At 50.2% G+C, this 17,086-nt stretch overlaps 1 protein-coding gene and 1 pseudogene across 8 annotated transcripts in view; one reads left to right on the top strand and one right to left on the bottom strand.

Moving 5' to 3' along the window:
- The window catches only part of Trpm4 (transient receptor potential cation channel subfamily M member 4), a 29,022-nt gene extending 16,483 nt beyond the window's left edge, over positions 1–12,539 (top strand). For 3 of the 7 annotated variants that reach the window (XR_003837227.1, XR_002378404.2, XR_003837228.1), the window contains 12 exons: positions 748–860; positions 1,166–1,243; positions 5,017–5,439; positions 6,486–6,618; positions 7,003–7,177; positions 7,300–7,477; positions 10,147–10,352; positions 10,566–10,698; positions 10,779–10,851; positions 10,948–11,053; positions 11,664–11,907; positions 12,111–12,539. Coding sequence is in view for 3 of the 7 variants with exons in the window: in XM_029480080.1 (XP_029335940.1) it covers positions 748–860; positions 1,166–1,243; positions 5,017–5,439; positions 6,486–6,618; positions 7,003–7,177; positions 7,300–7,477; positions 10,147–10,352; positions 10,566–10,698; positions 10,779–10,851; positions 10,948–11,053; positions 12,111–12,115 (1,623 nt within the window). In the remaining 4 variants the exon portion in view is untranslated. Of the gene's footprint in view, positions 1–747; positions 861–1,165; positions 1,244–5,016; positions 5,440–6,485; positions 6,619–7,002; positions 7,178–7,299; positions 7,478–10,146; positions 10,369–10,565; positions 10,699–10,778; positions 10,852–10,947; positions 11,054–11,663; positions 11,908–12,110 lie in introns of those variants that run through there. The other 4 variants (XM_029480080.1, XM_021168192.2, XR_002378405.2 and 1 more) reach the window with 3 other exon arrangements.
- A 3,766-nt stretch (positions 12,540–16,305) lies between these two features.
- Positions 16,306–16,769, bottom strand: LOC110298580 (annotated as a pseudogene). Its single transcript, XR_002378386.2, has one exon. The product of XR_002378386.2 is annotated as a 40S ribosomal protein S13 pseudogene (transcript).
- Between the last annotated feature and the right edge of the window lie 317 nt (positions 16,770–17,086).

Here is a 17,086-nt window from a genome sequence, read left to right as displayed (position 1 = left end):
TTTTTTTTTTTAATGTGCATTGGTGTTTTGCCTGCATGTATGTCTATGTGAGAGTGTGAGATCACCTGGAACTGGAGTGACAGACAGTTGTGAGTGGGCAGCTCTGCTGATTTCCCTCTGTCTGTCTGTTTTTAGTCAATCTTGTGTGTGAGAAGGAGAAAATACTTGCCCTTTTGGGTTAAATGATTTGGTCAGTGCAGAGTGCTCGGCCCAGCATCTGCCCCATGACGTCAATAAATGCTGGCTGCTCTGGGCCTGCGGGAATGAATGGTTCACTGGTTAAGGGCACAGGCTGCTCCTGCAGAGAAAGTTTAGATTCCTACCACCCATAAGGCAGCTCACAGCCATCTGTAACTCCTTCTATGGGCTCTGGTGCCCTCTTCTTACCTATCTGGGCACCAGGCACGCCATGGTGTTAATCCCACGGGGTGAGAATAAGATTACTACCACAGTTTTTGAGCTGAATTTGGAACACTTTTGTTTTATAGATCTTTTAAGCACAGTAATTTAAACTTAAAACATAATCTTAGCCCCCACAATGGTGCACAGACATGCCGGCAGGCGAAACACCCACACACAGTGAAAGAAAAATTGGCTGTTCCATTTTCCTGGCTGAACCTGAGGAGGCTGCCTCTGACGACTGTGCCCCATGCTCTAACAGTTGAGACCCCATATGGACACTTGCTCTGTGCCCTGGTGGCAGACTCCAGCCCTTGTCAGGGTCTCTAATGTTCCCACATTCCACAGTCTCTTCTGACACAGAAGTGGTGGGGGGAGATGGACAGCACAACTCCCATCTGGGCCCTGCTTCTCGCCTTCTTCTGCCCGCCTCTCATCTACACCAACCTCATCGTCTTCAGGTCAGTGCCTTGGCTGCAGGCTCAGTCCCTCTCTCCTGCTCATTTCTCTCTGCCCTCTTACTTAGCCACCTCGCATGTCTCTTCCCTGAGAAGGGCACTCTTTCCCTTCTCTGGAGGGAATGTTCTGGAAGGTGGGGCTGTTGTCCTGCCTTTGCGTTCTCTCTCTATGCCATTTCTCTACTTTTTAGGCCATGGCTCTGGAGGAGGGCAACTCCCTTATCTCTGCACTGTTTGTGGTAAACTAAGTTTGGGTCTTTCTCAAGAACCCCTCTATTTCTTACTCTGTGTCCTGCCCCTCACGGCAGGAAGTCAGAGGAGGAGCCCACACAGAAGGATCTTGACTTTGATATGGACAGCAGCATCAATGGAGCAGGTCCTCCTGGGTGAGTGACAGCCCAGCATTGTGGGAGGAGGGGGAGCCAACGAGATGGCTCTGCAGGTAAATCTACTCAAGTGGAAGGACCCGAGTTCAAGAAACAATTCTTTTTCTAGGATTCTTTATTTTATGTATATGACTATACTGTAGCTGTCTTTAGACACACACTAGAAGAGGGCATCGGATCCCATTACAGATGGTTGCGAGCCACCATGTGGTTGCTAGGAATTGAACCCAGGACCTCTGGAAGCCCAGTCAGTGCTTTTAACCGCTGAGCCATCTCCCTGCGCGCGCGCGCGCGCGCGCGCACACACACACACACACACACACACACACACACACACACACACAGAGTTAAAACTTTAAAGATTGTCTCTGCCCATCAGAGGGATGATCTCATCACAAGAACTTAGTTTGGGTTGGGCTGCCTGCGCTCCCTTGCTGTTGGTTACTTAGTATTTATTCACCTTTCTATTATGTTTCTGGCCCTGGGGCCCTTGCCCTGTCACTATGTTGCAGTCCCCATGGAGATCTTTTATTTAAAGACCAGGCTCGATCCGTATAGTTGCTAAGTACTTGTCTAAGCTCCTCATAGCCCTAGGCTCCATCCCGGGCCAAACAAACAACACAAGACCTACAGGAAACCTCAAGGAGTCAGCCAGTCAGGTGCCTAGCGCCAAGCACAAGTGTAAGGAGCTGAGTTCAGACTCCCAGCCTCTGTAATAAAATCTAAGGTGTGGCAACACATGCCTGCACTAGTGCTGCTAGACAGAGAAGGAAGGGTCCCTGGGGCATTGTGGGCCAGTCAGGATAGCCGAATCAGCAAGTCCCGTGTTTAAAAATAAGAGTGAAAGCGACTGAGGGAGACATCAAACTCCAACCTCTCAAGTCTTAGTCTGGCTAATAAGATGATTTTGAAATGGACTCAGAAGGAGGCTTGGGACCCTTTTATTAGATGCTGAGAGAATAGGAACAGAGCAGGCGACTATGAAGAGGAAGGGAGGAAGGCACTCCTTTGGCAGGGGAGGTTAGACAACAGTAGCACGCTGGTGAGAAGGGACGGGTGGCCCAGAGCACCAAGGAAATTAAGTCCAGGCTTTGGGAAGAATCCAAAACAAACAAAGACAAAGAAACGGAGAAGGAAAGATTGTTTTTCTGAGTTAGGAGTCAGAAAATCGGGCAGGTTGCATGTGGAGGAGTAGGATTTCGGTCTCCAGGGAAACAAAAGTAAACTGTATCGTATTGTATCATTTTGGAGATAATTAATCTTTCCCTCTCCTTCAAGTGACTCAGACTCCCTGGGGCAGAGAAAGACTCTGGGACAAGTGACTGGCAAGCTGTGCTGGTTTAACCCTTTAGACAATTTAAAAGATTTTATTTTTAATTATGTGTGTACGTGTGGATTTGTGTGTTGTGGGGTCTATGCATGCAGTTGCCCTCTGAGACCAGGACTGGGAATTGTCACACACACACACACACACACACACCATGACAAACCAACCAACCAACCAACTCCCACAGCTGCCAAACGGAATAAGAGACAGCTTATTCTCAAGCCAGATGTGAGTGACCTAAGCGTGGAAACACGGGGCTAAGTTAGTTCTATGTCCCAACGTGGAAACTGTTTCATGGAGTTTTTATAGTAACAGAACAAAGAAAGTTATAAATCAAAGCACTTAAAAATACAGTGGTCGAAATGTTAAGTGAGCAGACAGGGCAGGCAGGGGAATCGCAGCCTTGGGCTCAGATCCTATCTTACTGCATTCTTAGGTGTCTCTAGGGTTGTGTGACGTTCGTACATTGCACAAATTTGTATCTGTTTATCAAGATGATAGCTATGAGACTGAGGTAGACTGGAGGTTAAAGATAGCCCAAAAGAAAATAAACTATCTGATAGTAAAGATAGCCCAAAAGAAATTAGACTATCTGATACTAACCAGGTTCTGCAGTCTGTGAAGTCTTTATCAGTTGATCAGCCTCTGCAGACAGTGTCTTTCTAGGAATTCCCAGTGACAGAGTCAAACCCGGTCCAGTGCTCAGAACTGCTGGACCAATTCTTGAGCCCCTTAAAGTTTTTCTAAATTAGATTTTATTTTGTTATTTGTTGTACATTGTTTTTTGAGGGTGTGTATGCTGCCCGCAAGGGTGTGGAGTCCAGAGGACAACTTGTAGAAGCCGGTTCCCTCCTTTCACCTTGGCGACCAAGGTCATGTGGCAGACACTTGTGTTTGCTGAGTCTCCTCCTTCCTGGGTCATAAGAGGAGGCAACGATGCTATGTGACGTTTGGAGTAGTTTAGAATGTCCTGTCTCCATGCAAGGCCAGATGAAGAGATTTGGGAGCACAAGGGTCCTGACAGCCACAGATCATCAGGGAAACTCGGCATGTTATACACACGGCGGGGGGGGGGGGGGGCTCTTCTCAGTGGAGGAGAGAAAATTCCTGTTTTCCTGCCCAGATGCCTGGGAATGGATTTTGTAAACAACCTGGTGACCTTTCTGCTCTCTGTGGAGGCAGACCTCACCCAAATCCCCCAGACTGCCTATCCCAGACTCTCTCTTCCTAGACCATTGCCCATGCTTCGGGGGAGAGGTCACATGTACTTCATGGCCCGCTGACCTCTATGCTATTAGTCAGAGACCACACTACATTCTAGGCCTTTTAGCTATAGGACCTGGCCTCCTGGTCACATGTATTTCATAAAAGCATTTCTAGGTGTCACACAGTAAGCTTACTGTGCACCTAGAATTGAACTTAGGAACTGATTGTTGCCTGGAAGCCTTTTCCCAGATTGGACTGTGTTTTTCTTTTGTTTGTTTGTTCTGTTTTGTTGTTGTTGTTGTGGGTTTTTTTTTTTTTTTTGGTTTTTCGAGACAAGGTTTCTCTGTGTAGCCCTGGCTGTCCTGGAACTCACTCTGTAGACCAGGTTGGCCTCGAACTCAGAAATCCGCCTGCCTCTGCCTCCCAAGTGCTAGGATTAAAGATGTGCGCCACCACTGCCCAGCTATGGACTGTGTTTTAAATATGCTGACAGTGGCCCTAGTGTTAGACTCTTCGCATCACCAATCAGCCCGCACTGGCTTTTCAATCTCATCAGTTTGCGGGTCACGGCGGGCATGGACACCTTCCGGGTCCCCCTCAGTACAGCTCACATTCTAGTCTTTTGACTAGGAGGAAGTAGATGGACCCCAGCAAAGCTCACATGCCCCCACCTTTTCATGTGGTTTAAGATCTAAAGCACTCCAAGGCTCCTGCAACATTCTGCGTGTTTCTGGTCAGTTTTAAAGACAGTTATTGTGCTCAGTGGTTTGTTGTTGTTGTGTGGATTGTTTTTGTTTTTTGTTTGTTTTGCATAAGGTTTCTCTCTATATCCTTGGATGGCTTGGAGCTGACTAGGTAGACAGCACTGCCTCGCAGGGATCCTTCTGCCTCTGCTGGGCCGAACCATGCTGGGTTTATGCTCACTCAGTTTTGTTTCTTTCTTTGATCAGTTTGTTGTGTTTCTTCACAAAGCTCAGGCTAGCATCAAACACCTGGCAATCCTCCTGCCTCATCTCTCAAAGTGTAATGAATCCTCATTCCATATTTTATGTACCTTCCTCCCTCGCTCTATATATCAGGCTGGCCTGGAACTTGAGGCAGTTCTCCTGCCTCAATCTCAAACGTGGGATTGATTGGGTCTTCAGGTTCCCAGAGTCCAAAGTGGGACAGTGTAGAAGTTAGACTGCAAGGCGGGCAGCCAGTCCAGGCTCAGTGGTCCCTGAAGCTCGCTGTCTTGCAGGACTGCAGAACCCTCTGCAAAGGTGGCCCTTGAGAGGAGGCAGCGGCGGCGGCCAGGACGTGCCCTCTGCTGTGGCGAGTTCTCCAAGCGCTGGTCGCACTTCTGGGGTGCCCCAGTGACCGCCTTCCTGGGTAACGTGGTCAGTTACCTGTTGTTCCTGCTGCTGTTTGCCCACGTGTTGCTGATGGATTTCCAGCCCACAAAGCCGGGTGTCTTTGAGCTGCTGCTGTACTTCTGGGCCTTCACGTTGCTGTGCGAGGAGCTGCGCCAGGGCCTGGGCGGTGGCTGGGGTAGCCTGGCCAGTGGGGGGCGTGGTCCGGACAGAGCTCCCCTGCGCCATCGGCTGCACCTCTACCTCTCAGATACCTGGAACCAGTGCGACCTGCTGGCACTCACCTGCTTCCTGCTGGGTGTAGGCTGCCGGTGAGTGAGTAAGGGACTGGCAGGGCCCCTGCCTAGAATCCCCCAGTGAGAGGCTGTGGCTATGGCTCAGTGGTGGAGTACCCTGGGTGATGGAGAGTCACCTACGTCCCCCTTTACTGAAGCTCTCCTCAGCTGGCATACCAAGAGGTAGATTTCCTCCAGTCCACGTGAGTTAGAAACTGAGTGACTTGGTATGAATAATTTATCCAAACAGAAGGGAGATAAGTGGACTTAGCAAACTAATATTTCTGCTTGTCCCAGCCTTTATTTAGTGTGATGTGTTGTCTGAGAAGACAGGGCCATGGCCCCGCCGATTGCAGGAAAGCCACTGTCAAGGGTATATTTGATACATTTTATCAAGCACCCTTTTCCAAGGGCTGACAAATCATTATTGCATCTAGGGAGGAAGAAACACCGTCACTTCCAGTATAATTGGCTTGTCCTCCTTTAAGCCCGTGCCCTCCAGATCCACACTTAGGTTATTGCAAAACAAAAAACAAGAAACAAAAAAAACCAAGTCGCGTCCCTGGTGTAAAGTGGGTGGGGTCAAAGGCCGGGTGGATCGGTTTCATCCGCGGATTTCTGTCTAAATAGCTGGCCCCATTGCCTGCCTGCCTGAGAGCGGTAGCTGTGAGCGCCCCCATGAGGACGTGCTAGGCAATACCTGGTGCTTTGTAACCTCAAGCTGTCAATCAAATCACACAACCTCTGTCAGTCTGCAGCCTGTAAATGTTTTCATTTATGCACCCCTGACCACTCCATATTTTAGGGGCTCCCTCCCCTTTTGTGGGAAACAGGGTCTCACTCTGTAGCCCTGGCAGGCCTGTCTGGAATTCCCAGAGATCCTTCTTCCCTGGCCTCCCCCGAACTTGGATAACAGGCTCACAGCATGGCACATTCTAAACACGATTCTTAGAAGGCCATCCATCCATACTGAGTCCAGAGAAAGCTGATCAGAAGGGTCCCTGCCTCTGCCCTGTGAGACCTCAGCTTCGTCTGAGGAGACACCCCCGATCTGAGCTGTGCTCTCTCCCCCAACTCCTCAGGCTGACCCCTGGGCTCTTTGACTTGGGACGCACCGTCCTCTGCCTTGACTTCATGATCTTCACACTGCGCCTGCTGCACATCTTCACGGTGAACAAGCAGCTGGGGCCCAAGATTGTTATAGTGAGCAAGATGGTGAGTCTGAGGAGGAGGGGCAGAGCAAGGTGGGAGAGAATGGGACCTGGAGTGCAGGGGGGTGGAGCCACGGGTGAAGGGAAGAATCTAGAGGGACCACAGAGGACATGGAGAGGGGTTGGGGGAGTGGAGTCTGAAAGGGAGGGCCTTGTCTTTTAGTGACTGGATGTGGACCTGAAGGTGGCAGGGGCGGGGGTGGGGTGGAGTGGGTGGAGGAGAGGGCTTCTGAGGTGGGCAGGCAGGACAAGAAGGGACAGGCCTTTGAGGATGCTGTGTCTAAGGCAGGGAGAGTAGCCAGCTGGAGTAGGCGTTCCGGGAAGGGAAGGGGCAGAGCCAGGGAGGAAAGGGCTGGGTCATTTCACCCACATCTTCCTCTGCTTCTAGATGAAGGATGTATTCTTCTTCCTCTTCTTCCTCTGCGTGTGGCTTGTAGCTTATGGGGTGGCCACAGAGGGGATCCTGAGGCCCCAGGACCGCAGTCTACCGAGTATCCTGCGCAGGGTCTTCTACCGACCGTATCTGCAGATCTTCGGACAAATTCCCCAGGAGGAAATGGACGGTAGGAAAGGGCTCTCCAGCTGAATCTGGGTCTCTCTCAGTGGGTCTCTGACTGTGTCTCTGTCTCCCATCTCCTCCCCTCTCCCTGCCTCTCTCTGCTCACACCTGCTGTTCCTTTTGCAGTGGCCCTCATGATTCCAGGTAACTGCTCTATGGAGCGGGGCTCCTGGGCTCATCCGGAGGGGCCCGTCGCAGGCTCCTGTGTGTCCCAGTATGCCAACTGGCTGGTGGTGTTGCTTCTCATCGTCTTCTTGCTGGTGGCCAATATCCTGTTGCTCAACCTGCTCATCGCCATGTTCAGGTGTGCCTGGCCTTGCCGCCCGGGGCTTCCCCCATATTGAACCTGTTCAATATGTGCCATGTCCTGACTTTGACCCAGTGCTGGCCTGATCCTGTGCTTTACTTACTTGGACTGTGAGACTTGCTGCTATTGTTTTGGCATCTCTGAGGCAGTGTCTTGGAACTTAGGGTAATCTTGCCTCTACCTCTTAGCACCGGATCACATGCGTGCCTCCAGGGCACTAAACTCTTTCTTTTGAAGAAGCCCATTTTAGTGACTTGTTTGCAGTTTGTTTTATTTATGTGTATGAATGTTTTGCCTGCATGTATGTATATGTACCATGTGCATGGAAAGTGCCTACGGCAGTCAGAAGAAGGGCATCAGATCCTCTGGGACTGGAGTTACAGGTGACCGTGAGCTACTGAGTAACTGCTGGGAACTGAATCTGGATCCTTTGGCAAGAGCAGCCAGTGCTCTTAACCTTAGCCGAGCCATCTCTCCAGTCCGGTTTTTTGTTTGTTTGTTTGGTTTTGGTTTTTAGGTTTTGTTGCTTAGATTCTTGCTCTTGTCCCATGTAATGTGATTTATTTTGTGTGTCTGGTCCTTCAAAGGATCCCCAGTTGCTAGTTAACTGGTTCTTTAAGATTTCTTAGCTGAGTCCCAGCACTTGGGAGGCAGAGGCAGGCAGGGCTCTGAGTTCCAGCCCAGCCTGGTCTACAGAGTGAGTTCCAGGACAGCCAGGGCTACACAGAGAAACCCTGTCTGGAAAACAAAAAGAAAAACAAACAAAAGAGTTCATAGCTGTTAGAATTGCCTGATGCCAGGGCCTTCAGTGTTGATTGCCTCTTGGATTTCTAGGAATGGGAGAGAATATAAAAGGCCAGCTGAGGCTGAGAAAGGGCTTGGGCTTGGGCGACCAGGGTGAGAAGAGAAGAGAGTTGGAGACAGTTGAGCCGGGAGGAGCTGAGCTGAGAAGATAGGCTAGACCAGTTGTTACAGTTTGGAGCTGCTAGTATAGGGAAAACTGGGAGAAGGGACATCCTCCCCGCAGGCTCTTAACCTAGTGGATCTAGAGCCCAGTCCCTACGCATGCTGAATCTCAGTCACTCCCTCACATGGTGACGTATTTATTTCCTATTTGTGCAGAATCAGGGAGAGAATATTGGGGTGGAGACTCTTAGCTGTCTGTTTACGTTGGCATAAGCAGAGCCCTGCTTCAGATTCCTCACCTCTGCTGTCACACAGCCTTAGCAAATGAGCAAGGACCTGGGTTACACCTCCACTCGTGACACTGTGCTCAGGATACTGCCCATGTATTGACTTCCCAGTGCGTCTTCACAGAGCTTTTAACACAGAGGAAACGACGCGCTGTTTGGTATTAAATGGACCCAAATTGATTTCGTCACTAATGCACACCTTCATTCTGATCAACCACTCATTCCGTAATCCAAAGCTGACTGTCCCCAGCTGAGGGTAGATCAGTTGGGAGAAACCTTTGAAGGGGCGGGGCTGGAAACTAGGAGGAGGGCTGGCAGGGAGTTAAGAGAACTGGTTACTGTTTGTAAGGATAGGCAACATTAAAAGGAAAAAGAAATTTAAAAACCCCCACACATTCTACAATCCCATACAGAGGGTCAATCTAAACTCCAGAGTCTGGAGACTTGAGTTAATTTGGGGGTTTAGCTTTTATCTATAGATCATTAGCCCATTTGGAGTTAATTTAGTTCGCAGTGTGAGGACAGGCCCTACTTCATTCAGTCTTTGTGTCCGTTCAGGAGAATGCATTAAAGACACTGGGCATAAAGTCCTTGTTAGAAACCAGCTGGGCTCAGGACGGTGTGGTGGAGCAAGCTTGTCCCAGCACTTGGAAGGTCAAGGCAGGAGGATCATAAGCCTGGGTACATGAATCCCTATATCAAAATCAAACAGGGGATGGAGAGATGGTTCAGTGGTTAGGGTCACTGACTGCTTTTATAGAGGACATGGGATCGATTCCCAGCACCCACGTGGAAGCTCATAACTTCCTGTAATCCCAGTTCCAGGAGATCCAACATCCTCTTCTGGCCTCTGTGGGTAATATGCACAGACATACATGTAGGCATGTCATAGCTATACATGTAAAAATAAATTAACCTTTAAAAAAAAAAAGCCAGGCAATGGTGGCTCATGCCTTTAATCCCAGCACTTGGGAGGCAGGGGCCAGTGAATCTCTGAGTTCAAGGCCAGCCTGGTTTACAAGAGTTCCAGAATAGCCAGGGCTACACAGAGAAACCCTGTCTCAAAAACAAAAACAAAAACTATCAAGCGCCCACTGTATAATTTTGAAAACATCAAAGCCAGAATGTCGGAGTGGGGTGGGCGTGGCTCAGTCAGTAAAGCATTTGTCTTGCAAGCTCAAGGAACCTCAGCTTGATGCCTGGAATCCGTGCAGACTCTTCATCCATTGTATGTATGTATGTATGTATGTATGTATGTATGTATGTATGCATGCATGTACACCACATGAGTACAGTGCTGGCAGAGACCAGAAGAAGGCACCTTTTGGTATTGGAGCTTCCACATTAGTGCTGAGAACTGAATGTGAGTCCTCTGCGGGTGCCACGTGCTCTTGACCGCTGAGCGGTCTCTGACTACTTTATCTCGACTCCTAATCCAGTCCTATGATCAGGGTCCTTTATTGGCCTCCACAGCTACACCTTCAGCAAAGTGCACGGCAACAGCGACCTCTACTGGAAGGCACAGCGCTACAGCCTCATCCGGGAATTCCATTCGCGGCCTGCCCTGGCCCCACCCCTCATCATCATCTCTCATGTGCGCCTCCTCATCAAGTGGCTGCGCAGGTGTCGCAGGTGTCATAGGACTAACTTGCCCGCCTCTCCAGGCTTCGAGCACTTCCGTGAGAATGGAACTTGGTCTGCAAGGGAGTGGGGCTGGAGTGGGGCGGGGGGGCGTTTGGGGAGGGGAGAAGAAAAGCAGGTGGATGGGGCTCGGGGAAGGTGTCAGGATCTGCACCCATCTGGACACGAGGCATGAGGAATTTGGTGGCTTTGGGGAGGGGACAAGTTCCCAAGTGGTCCTGCCCGTTGATTCCTGGGACTTGGCCCTGCAGGTGTCTGTCTCTCTAAGGAAGCAGAGCGGAAGCTGCTGACTTGGGAGTCTGTGCACAAAGAGAACTTCCTGTTGGCACAAGCTCGGGACAAGCGAGACAGTGACTCGGAGCGTCTGAAACGCACGTCTCAGAAGTGAGGCGGGGGCCTGCTGTGGGCAGGACCTGCAGGTGGGATGTTGTGTCTTCAGCTGGGAGAACTCTCTCTCTTTTTAGGGTGGACACTGCACTGAAGCAGCTGGGACAGATCAGAGAGTACGATCGGCGTCTGAGGGGACTGGAGAGAGAGGTGAGGACCTGGGCGTGGCAGGGCGTGGGCGTGGGCTGGAGGGGCTGGGACCCCCTGCTTCCCTGCTCCTGCCTTGACTTACTCCTGTCTTCCCAGGTCCAACACTGTTCTCGAGTCCTGACTTGGATGGCTGAGGCCCTTAGCCACTCTGCCTTGCTGCCTCCAGGGGCCCCACCCCCTCCGAGCCCCCCTGGGTCCAAAGGTCAGTGTGGTCCTGGGCTTCTGCAAGACATCCCCCTTGCGCCTTCCCGTTGTTGTTCCTGGGTCCCTTGCTTGGTCTGCTGAAGGCTCTGTTGTCTGCTTGTGTGGGGGGTGTGTGTAGCTGGTGTGAGCGTGCATGCCTGTGCAGGCCAGGGTTGATCTCTCTCTCTCTCTCTCTCTCTCTCTCTCTCTCTCTCTCTCTCTCTCTCCTCTCTCTCCTCCCTCTCCTCTCTCTCCTCTCTCTCCTCTCTGTCCTCTCTTCTCTCTCCTCTCTCTCCTCTTTCCTCTCTCTCTCTCTCTCTCTTTCCTTGAAACGGGACCCTCTCTCTCTCTCTCTCTTTTTCCTTGAAACGGGACCTATCCCTAGGCCCAGGTGTCTCCAGTTGGCTTTGGGTTGCTGTCCCGACAAACTGCGAAATCCATCTGTATCTGCCCCACTCCCCCGTCTTTTGAAGTGTGTCCCGTTTTCACCCTAGGGTGCCACTGTCTCTCCCCCCTCTTTTTTAATATGGGTGCTATGTGCCTGTTCTGGTTTCATATCTGTTGCTAGGATAGAATACTGACCAAAAGCAACATAGGGGGTGAAGGATTTACTTGACTTATGCTTCCAGGTTACAGTCCATCAGTGAGGGAAACAGGGAGAGAGCATGGACGTTCTCACCTGTAACCAGAAAGCTCACAGCCAAAGAAATGCACCAGAAGCTATGAACAACGCTGTTCGCTGGACCACAGCGCCTTCCGTCCAGCCAGCTTCAGCAAACAGTTCAGGACTCCTCACCCCAGGAAATGGGGTTGCCCACAGTGGCCTGGGCACTATCTATCAATCAAGATAATCCCCCCCAGACATGCCCACAGGTCTATTTGATCTAAACCATCGAGGCTCTTCCTCTCAAATGGCTCAGGTTGACAGAGCTTAACCAGGGCACAGTCTGAGCTCAGATCTCCTGCTTGTGTGACAGGCACTTTGCCCACTGACTGTGTCCCCAGCACTGCTTCTTTTTGTCATTCTCTCATTTCCTGGGACTCATCACCCACTGTCCTCTCTGTCTCTCTTCCAGACTGAGTGTTCCTGGTGGATGTCTAGGGTTTCCATCCAGAGAGGCTTCGTTCCTCGAGCTGGGCCCAGTCTGCCTCAAGCAACACAACTGTTGGCCTTATCCTCGCCACGAAGCCCATGCCCATGGGTTGCTGTCCAGACACACTGCGAGTATCACCGCAGGGACCCCTTCCCAGAGCAGCCTCACCTTGGGTGAATCAAGCTCTGAACTGGCAAAGTTGGCCTCTTTGTGGGCCCAGCCACAGCAGAGGAGGCCAGAGGGTCCTGGGGTGCAGGAACCACAGACCCTACGTGCAGCTTCCCCACAATGGGGAAATAAAACCATTTGATGAGGATTTTAGCACATGCTTGGCTCCTGTGGAGCTGGTGTGTGATGTTGGGAATCTCTCCTTCCCCCAGACCATTGCAACTGCCGACTTAGACCCAGAGCCTCTGTTTGAGTGGCTTTCCCTGCAGGAGACAGGGGAGTCTGAGCCCCTGCCGCTTTCTGCTTTCCCGTGGGAACATAACAGGGTGGTAATAAGAGAGCTGGTCCCAGAGGAGGGTGGGCGCTGCTGTCATCTGCTCAGGCGACATACAAACAGATGATGCAGATTTGAGTAGGTAAATGCGTATGTGTCTTTAAAAAGTCTAATTAGTGGAAAATTGCAGGCCACACTCACACGGGGGTGGAGGCAAATCCACATCATTATACATTGCAATTTAACTAAATAACCCATAACAAACTAAGCCGGTAATGACAAGGCTGAACTGACAGCGATTATTAGTTAAATAGTGAGAAAGCCACCAGCAGCCAACACATCCAAAAATCAAAACCAAAACATCCTCCAAATTGGAGGGATTCCAGCTCCGGGGCCTCTCTGGGTGTAGAGTCATGTTGGAACACAGCCAAATGTACAACCAGACTCTCCCTGAAAATCCTGGGTCCCTTCCACCAACCCAAGAAGGGGCTAGTGCTAGCACTCACTGACACATGTCGCCATCTGTGTGGCTGGCCTTGCGTTGTCTGGTTCATAAATCCGACTTTTCATGGAGTGCATCAAGGGAGGGCAGATCCATTTTTCTTGGGTGCTAGGAATTTAGATGTTTAAAGATTCCTTTTTTTTTAAAGATTTATTTATTTATTTATTTATTTATTATATGTAAGTACACTGTAGCTGTCTTCAGATGCACCAGAAGAGGGTGTCAGAGCTCATTACAGGTGATTGTGAGCCTCCATGTGGTTGCTGGGAATTGAACTCAGGACCTCTGGAAGAGCAGTCAGTGCTCTTAACCGCTGAGCCATCTCTCCAGCCCTAAAGATTCCATTTTTATTTTGTGTGTGTGTGTGTTCGCGTGTATGTGTATGTGCCTGTGCATGTTTGTTCCTGCCTGTGTAGGTCGTATTGATGCCCGTATTGATGCCACAATGTATGGATGAAGATCAGAGTGACCAGTTAGGGAGCAATTTTTTCCTTCTACCACGTGTCTCCCAGAATCAAACTCAGGTTACAGCAAGCATCTTCCAGCACCATGTAATGCTGGCCCAGCCCTTCCCTGGGGGATTCTAGACAGGAGCTCTCTACCACTGGGCTGCTCTCTTAATCTCTCTCTGGACTCTAGGAAAATGTTCTAGCTGCCTCCCCAGACCCCTTGAGCCTTTTTTTGGATCTAGGAATCAGCATATCTCGCCAGCAGAAATGCCGCTCCAGATGGCTAAATGTGAGTGAATCTGTTGTAAGAATCCTTTAAACTCAGTCCGGGAGTTTGGTTCAGGACCCCATGGAGCCTCAGTGTCTACTGTATCCCTTGGAACTGTGGAGGCCAGGGAAACCAATGCCCCTGTGTTAGCACCACTTTCTGAACTGTGAAAAGGCGAGCCCCTCCCCCTCTCTGACCTTGGAGTCTTATGCCTTTTGGCTGCATCTATAACACAACACTAGACTAACTTGTAAGCAAGGCAAAGTCAAACCCCAGACCTGGCCAGACAGTGGTGGCACATGCCTATTAATCCCAGCACTTGGGAGGCAGAGGCAGGCAGATTTCCTGAGTTCAAGGCTAGCCTGGTCTACAGAGTGAGTTCCAGGACAGCCAGGGCTACACAGAGAAACCCTATCTGGAAAACCAAAACCAAAAAACCCAAAAAAACCCAGATGTGACAGTGTTGATGAGGAACATGTACTTTTAGTGAGGAGTGGCTTCCTGCTCTAGGAGAATGGGAGCTCGGTAGGTCGGGATGAGAGGAGCCTGCCCAGAATCTAGCTGGGATTTTTGTCAGACAAGTGGAGGGGGTGACTGGGAACAAGGGTCTGTATGGGTTACAAAAGTACAGACAGAAGCAACAGAGGAGAGGTTTATTTTGGCTTATGATTTTAAAGAATATTGTCCACTGCTGTGGGGGTAGCATGGTTATACTGAATCTGTGGTGTTAGCCCGTTCATGCCATGGCTTACTAGGAAGCAGAGATATGCCGGAAACGGATCAGCTCAAAGTCTCATTTCCAATGACCTACTTCCTGTGTTCACCTTTTCATCACCAAAAGTTCCACTATTTCCCAAAGGATGCGACCTGTTGGAGACAACAGATGTTCAAGCACATGAACACATTTCACACCCAAACACAAGGAGCTCAGGACAGGATAGCAACAGCAGTGTAGAGTGCTCTTGGCAAAGTGCTCATGATACCTCCTTGGGCCAAGCTGGTCACCGGGATGGACATGATATTGAGGCTGGAGGCTGATGGAGGGTGAAGCCTGTGGGATGGATCGGGATCCTTCTCCCTAGTGCAGGCGGGTCCTGGGGGCTGCCCCGGCACCCTTACTGGGGCCCCAAAGGAAGCTCATCATGGTCTTCACTGTTCTAGCACGCTAGACACTCCATGCTCCTGGCTGGTAGCTGAAGCTATAATTATTGACTATAGGTTTGCCTATAGCAGGGAAAACGCCCAAATCCAATTGATGAGGCTCACAGTGGGAAAGGACTGCCAGTGGAGCCGCCTGGCTTTCCGTTGTCATGGAAGCGTGGCATGAGCGGCTGTTGCAGAGGCTTCTATTTCCTGGGTACCAGGGGATCCTCCACATCTGGAACTGCTCTTCGCTCCCATGCTACCTGAAAAATCTGGAACCCCACAGAGAAGAAGGAAAAGGCAGCTTTGGTGTCTTCCCCTCAGGGAATCCTTCAGATGCCGCTTTCCATCACAACAGCGCCACCTGCCAGATGCATCTGCGAGCACATGCATTTGGAGAATGGCCTCTATCATTCTCTAGAGATCCTCGCAGGGTCAGGCTGGAGCCCAGAGACTTTGATTTCCCTATCTCACACCTCTGTTTCAGGATTAGTTAGTGGAAAACTGACTACTACAAGGCTGGGAACTGCTGAATGTAAGTTCTGTGCTCAAGAACTCACCTTGTCCAGTCCTCGGACTATTTCAGAACGTCTGTTTATTTTTATTTATTTATGAGATAAGGCCTTGCTATGTAGCTAAGGCTGGCCTCTAACTCATCACTCTTCATCTTCAGCCACCCAAAAGCTGGGATTATAGGCATGCACTTTCGCCACACTCCCACAACTAGGTCATCTCCGTTTGGCATGAAAAAGTAGCAACTACCCCTTTGTCCCTTTGAACAAAATCTTAGCCACCTCCTCACCCCCCACATTGCTGGTACCTCAATTCACAGACATCCCACCCCTTGAATGACTGGTTGGGACTGTGGTAAGGGCTGATGTGTTCGCTAGGTGGCAGCATCCACCAGTCTCTGTTGAAGGTTTTTCTACACTATGTGACCACCACCGGTAACAGGAATAGACTGGCCAAAACTCAGCTGAGAAGAACTGGAACTCCACTTGCCTCAATTCTGGGCTCACGCAGCTTATGCCATTTGTTAATGCGTGTGGCCACCCCCCAGGAAACTTCATATCTTCTTGGTTGTGTTTTGCATAATAACAGACCAAAGCAGGGGGAGAGCTATAGAAACCGTTTGAAAATTTCAGGTCCTGCTGCCTGTTGTTTCTTGGGGCTGATGTGCCTTTACCCACTGCACACCCTGACAGAGAAGTCGGTTCAGTCTACTGTGGTGTCACAGCCCTCAGGGGCTGAGGGAGATTATTCTGGGCTATGGAATGAATTCAAGGGTCAGCCTGGGCAACTTAGTGAAGCTATTTCTTCTTCTTCTTTTTTTTTTTTCTTTTATTCAAAGTGATTTTATTGCTCGTGCACACAACAGCATTTATGCCACTAGAGCAGAGGCTGTGGATGACTCATATTTCCAATTGGGTGGGAGCACCCGCTTAGTCTTATAGTATCGAGCCAATCGGTGAATTCTGCTCTCTGTCAGAATCAGGCGGAATTTAGCATCCTTATCCTTTCTGTTCCTCTCAAGGTACTTTCGGACAGCAACAGTTTTCTTAATCAAATGGTAGAGATCCTCGGGGAGGTCAGGGGCAAGGCCTTTGGACTTGAGGATTCTCAAGATTTTATTTCCAGTCACAAAATGGACCTGGGCCACCCCGTGTGAGTCCCTCAGGATTACACCTATCTGGGAGGGAGTCAGGCCTTTCTTGGCCAATTTGTAAATCTGTTCCTTCACGTCGTCAGACGTCAACTTCAGCCACGTGGGGACGCTACGGCGGTAGGGCAGCACCGACTGGGACAGGCCCTTCCCGGGAGCATGCATGCGACCCATGATGGCGGAGGTCTGGCAGCAAAGAGAGGTGAAGCTATTTCAAAGTTAAAATAACAACAACAAAACAACAAATAAGACTGGGGAGGCAACTCAGGGGGAAGATTTCCTGCCTAGGTTAGCTGCATGAGGGGTTGGGGGTGTAACTCAGGGGTAGAGCCCCTGCCTAGAGTTGCCCAGTGAGCATGAACCAGACATTCAGTTCAGTCATATGTATCAACACACACACACACACACACACACACACACACACACACACACACACACTTTGGTCTAGTCATAGTTGTCCTTAAACTCACATGGCTCTAGATCAGCAAAGG

The sequence above is a fragment of the Mus caroli genome, chromosome 7 (genome assembly GCF_900094665.2).
Source record: "Mus caroli chromosome 7, CAROLI_EIJ_v1.1, whole genome shotgun sequence".
Taxonomy (NCBI): domain Eukaryota; kingdom Metazoa; phylum Chordata; class Mammalia; order Rodentia; family Muridae; genus Mus; species Mus caroli.
Note: the sequence above shows the minus strand (reverse complement) of the source record. Positions and strands in the feature narration are given on the sequence as shown.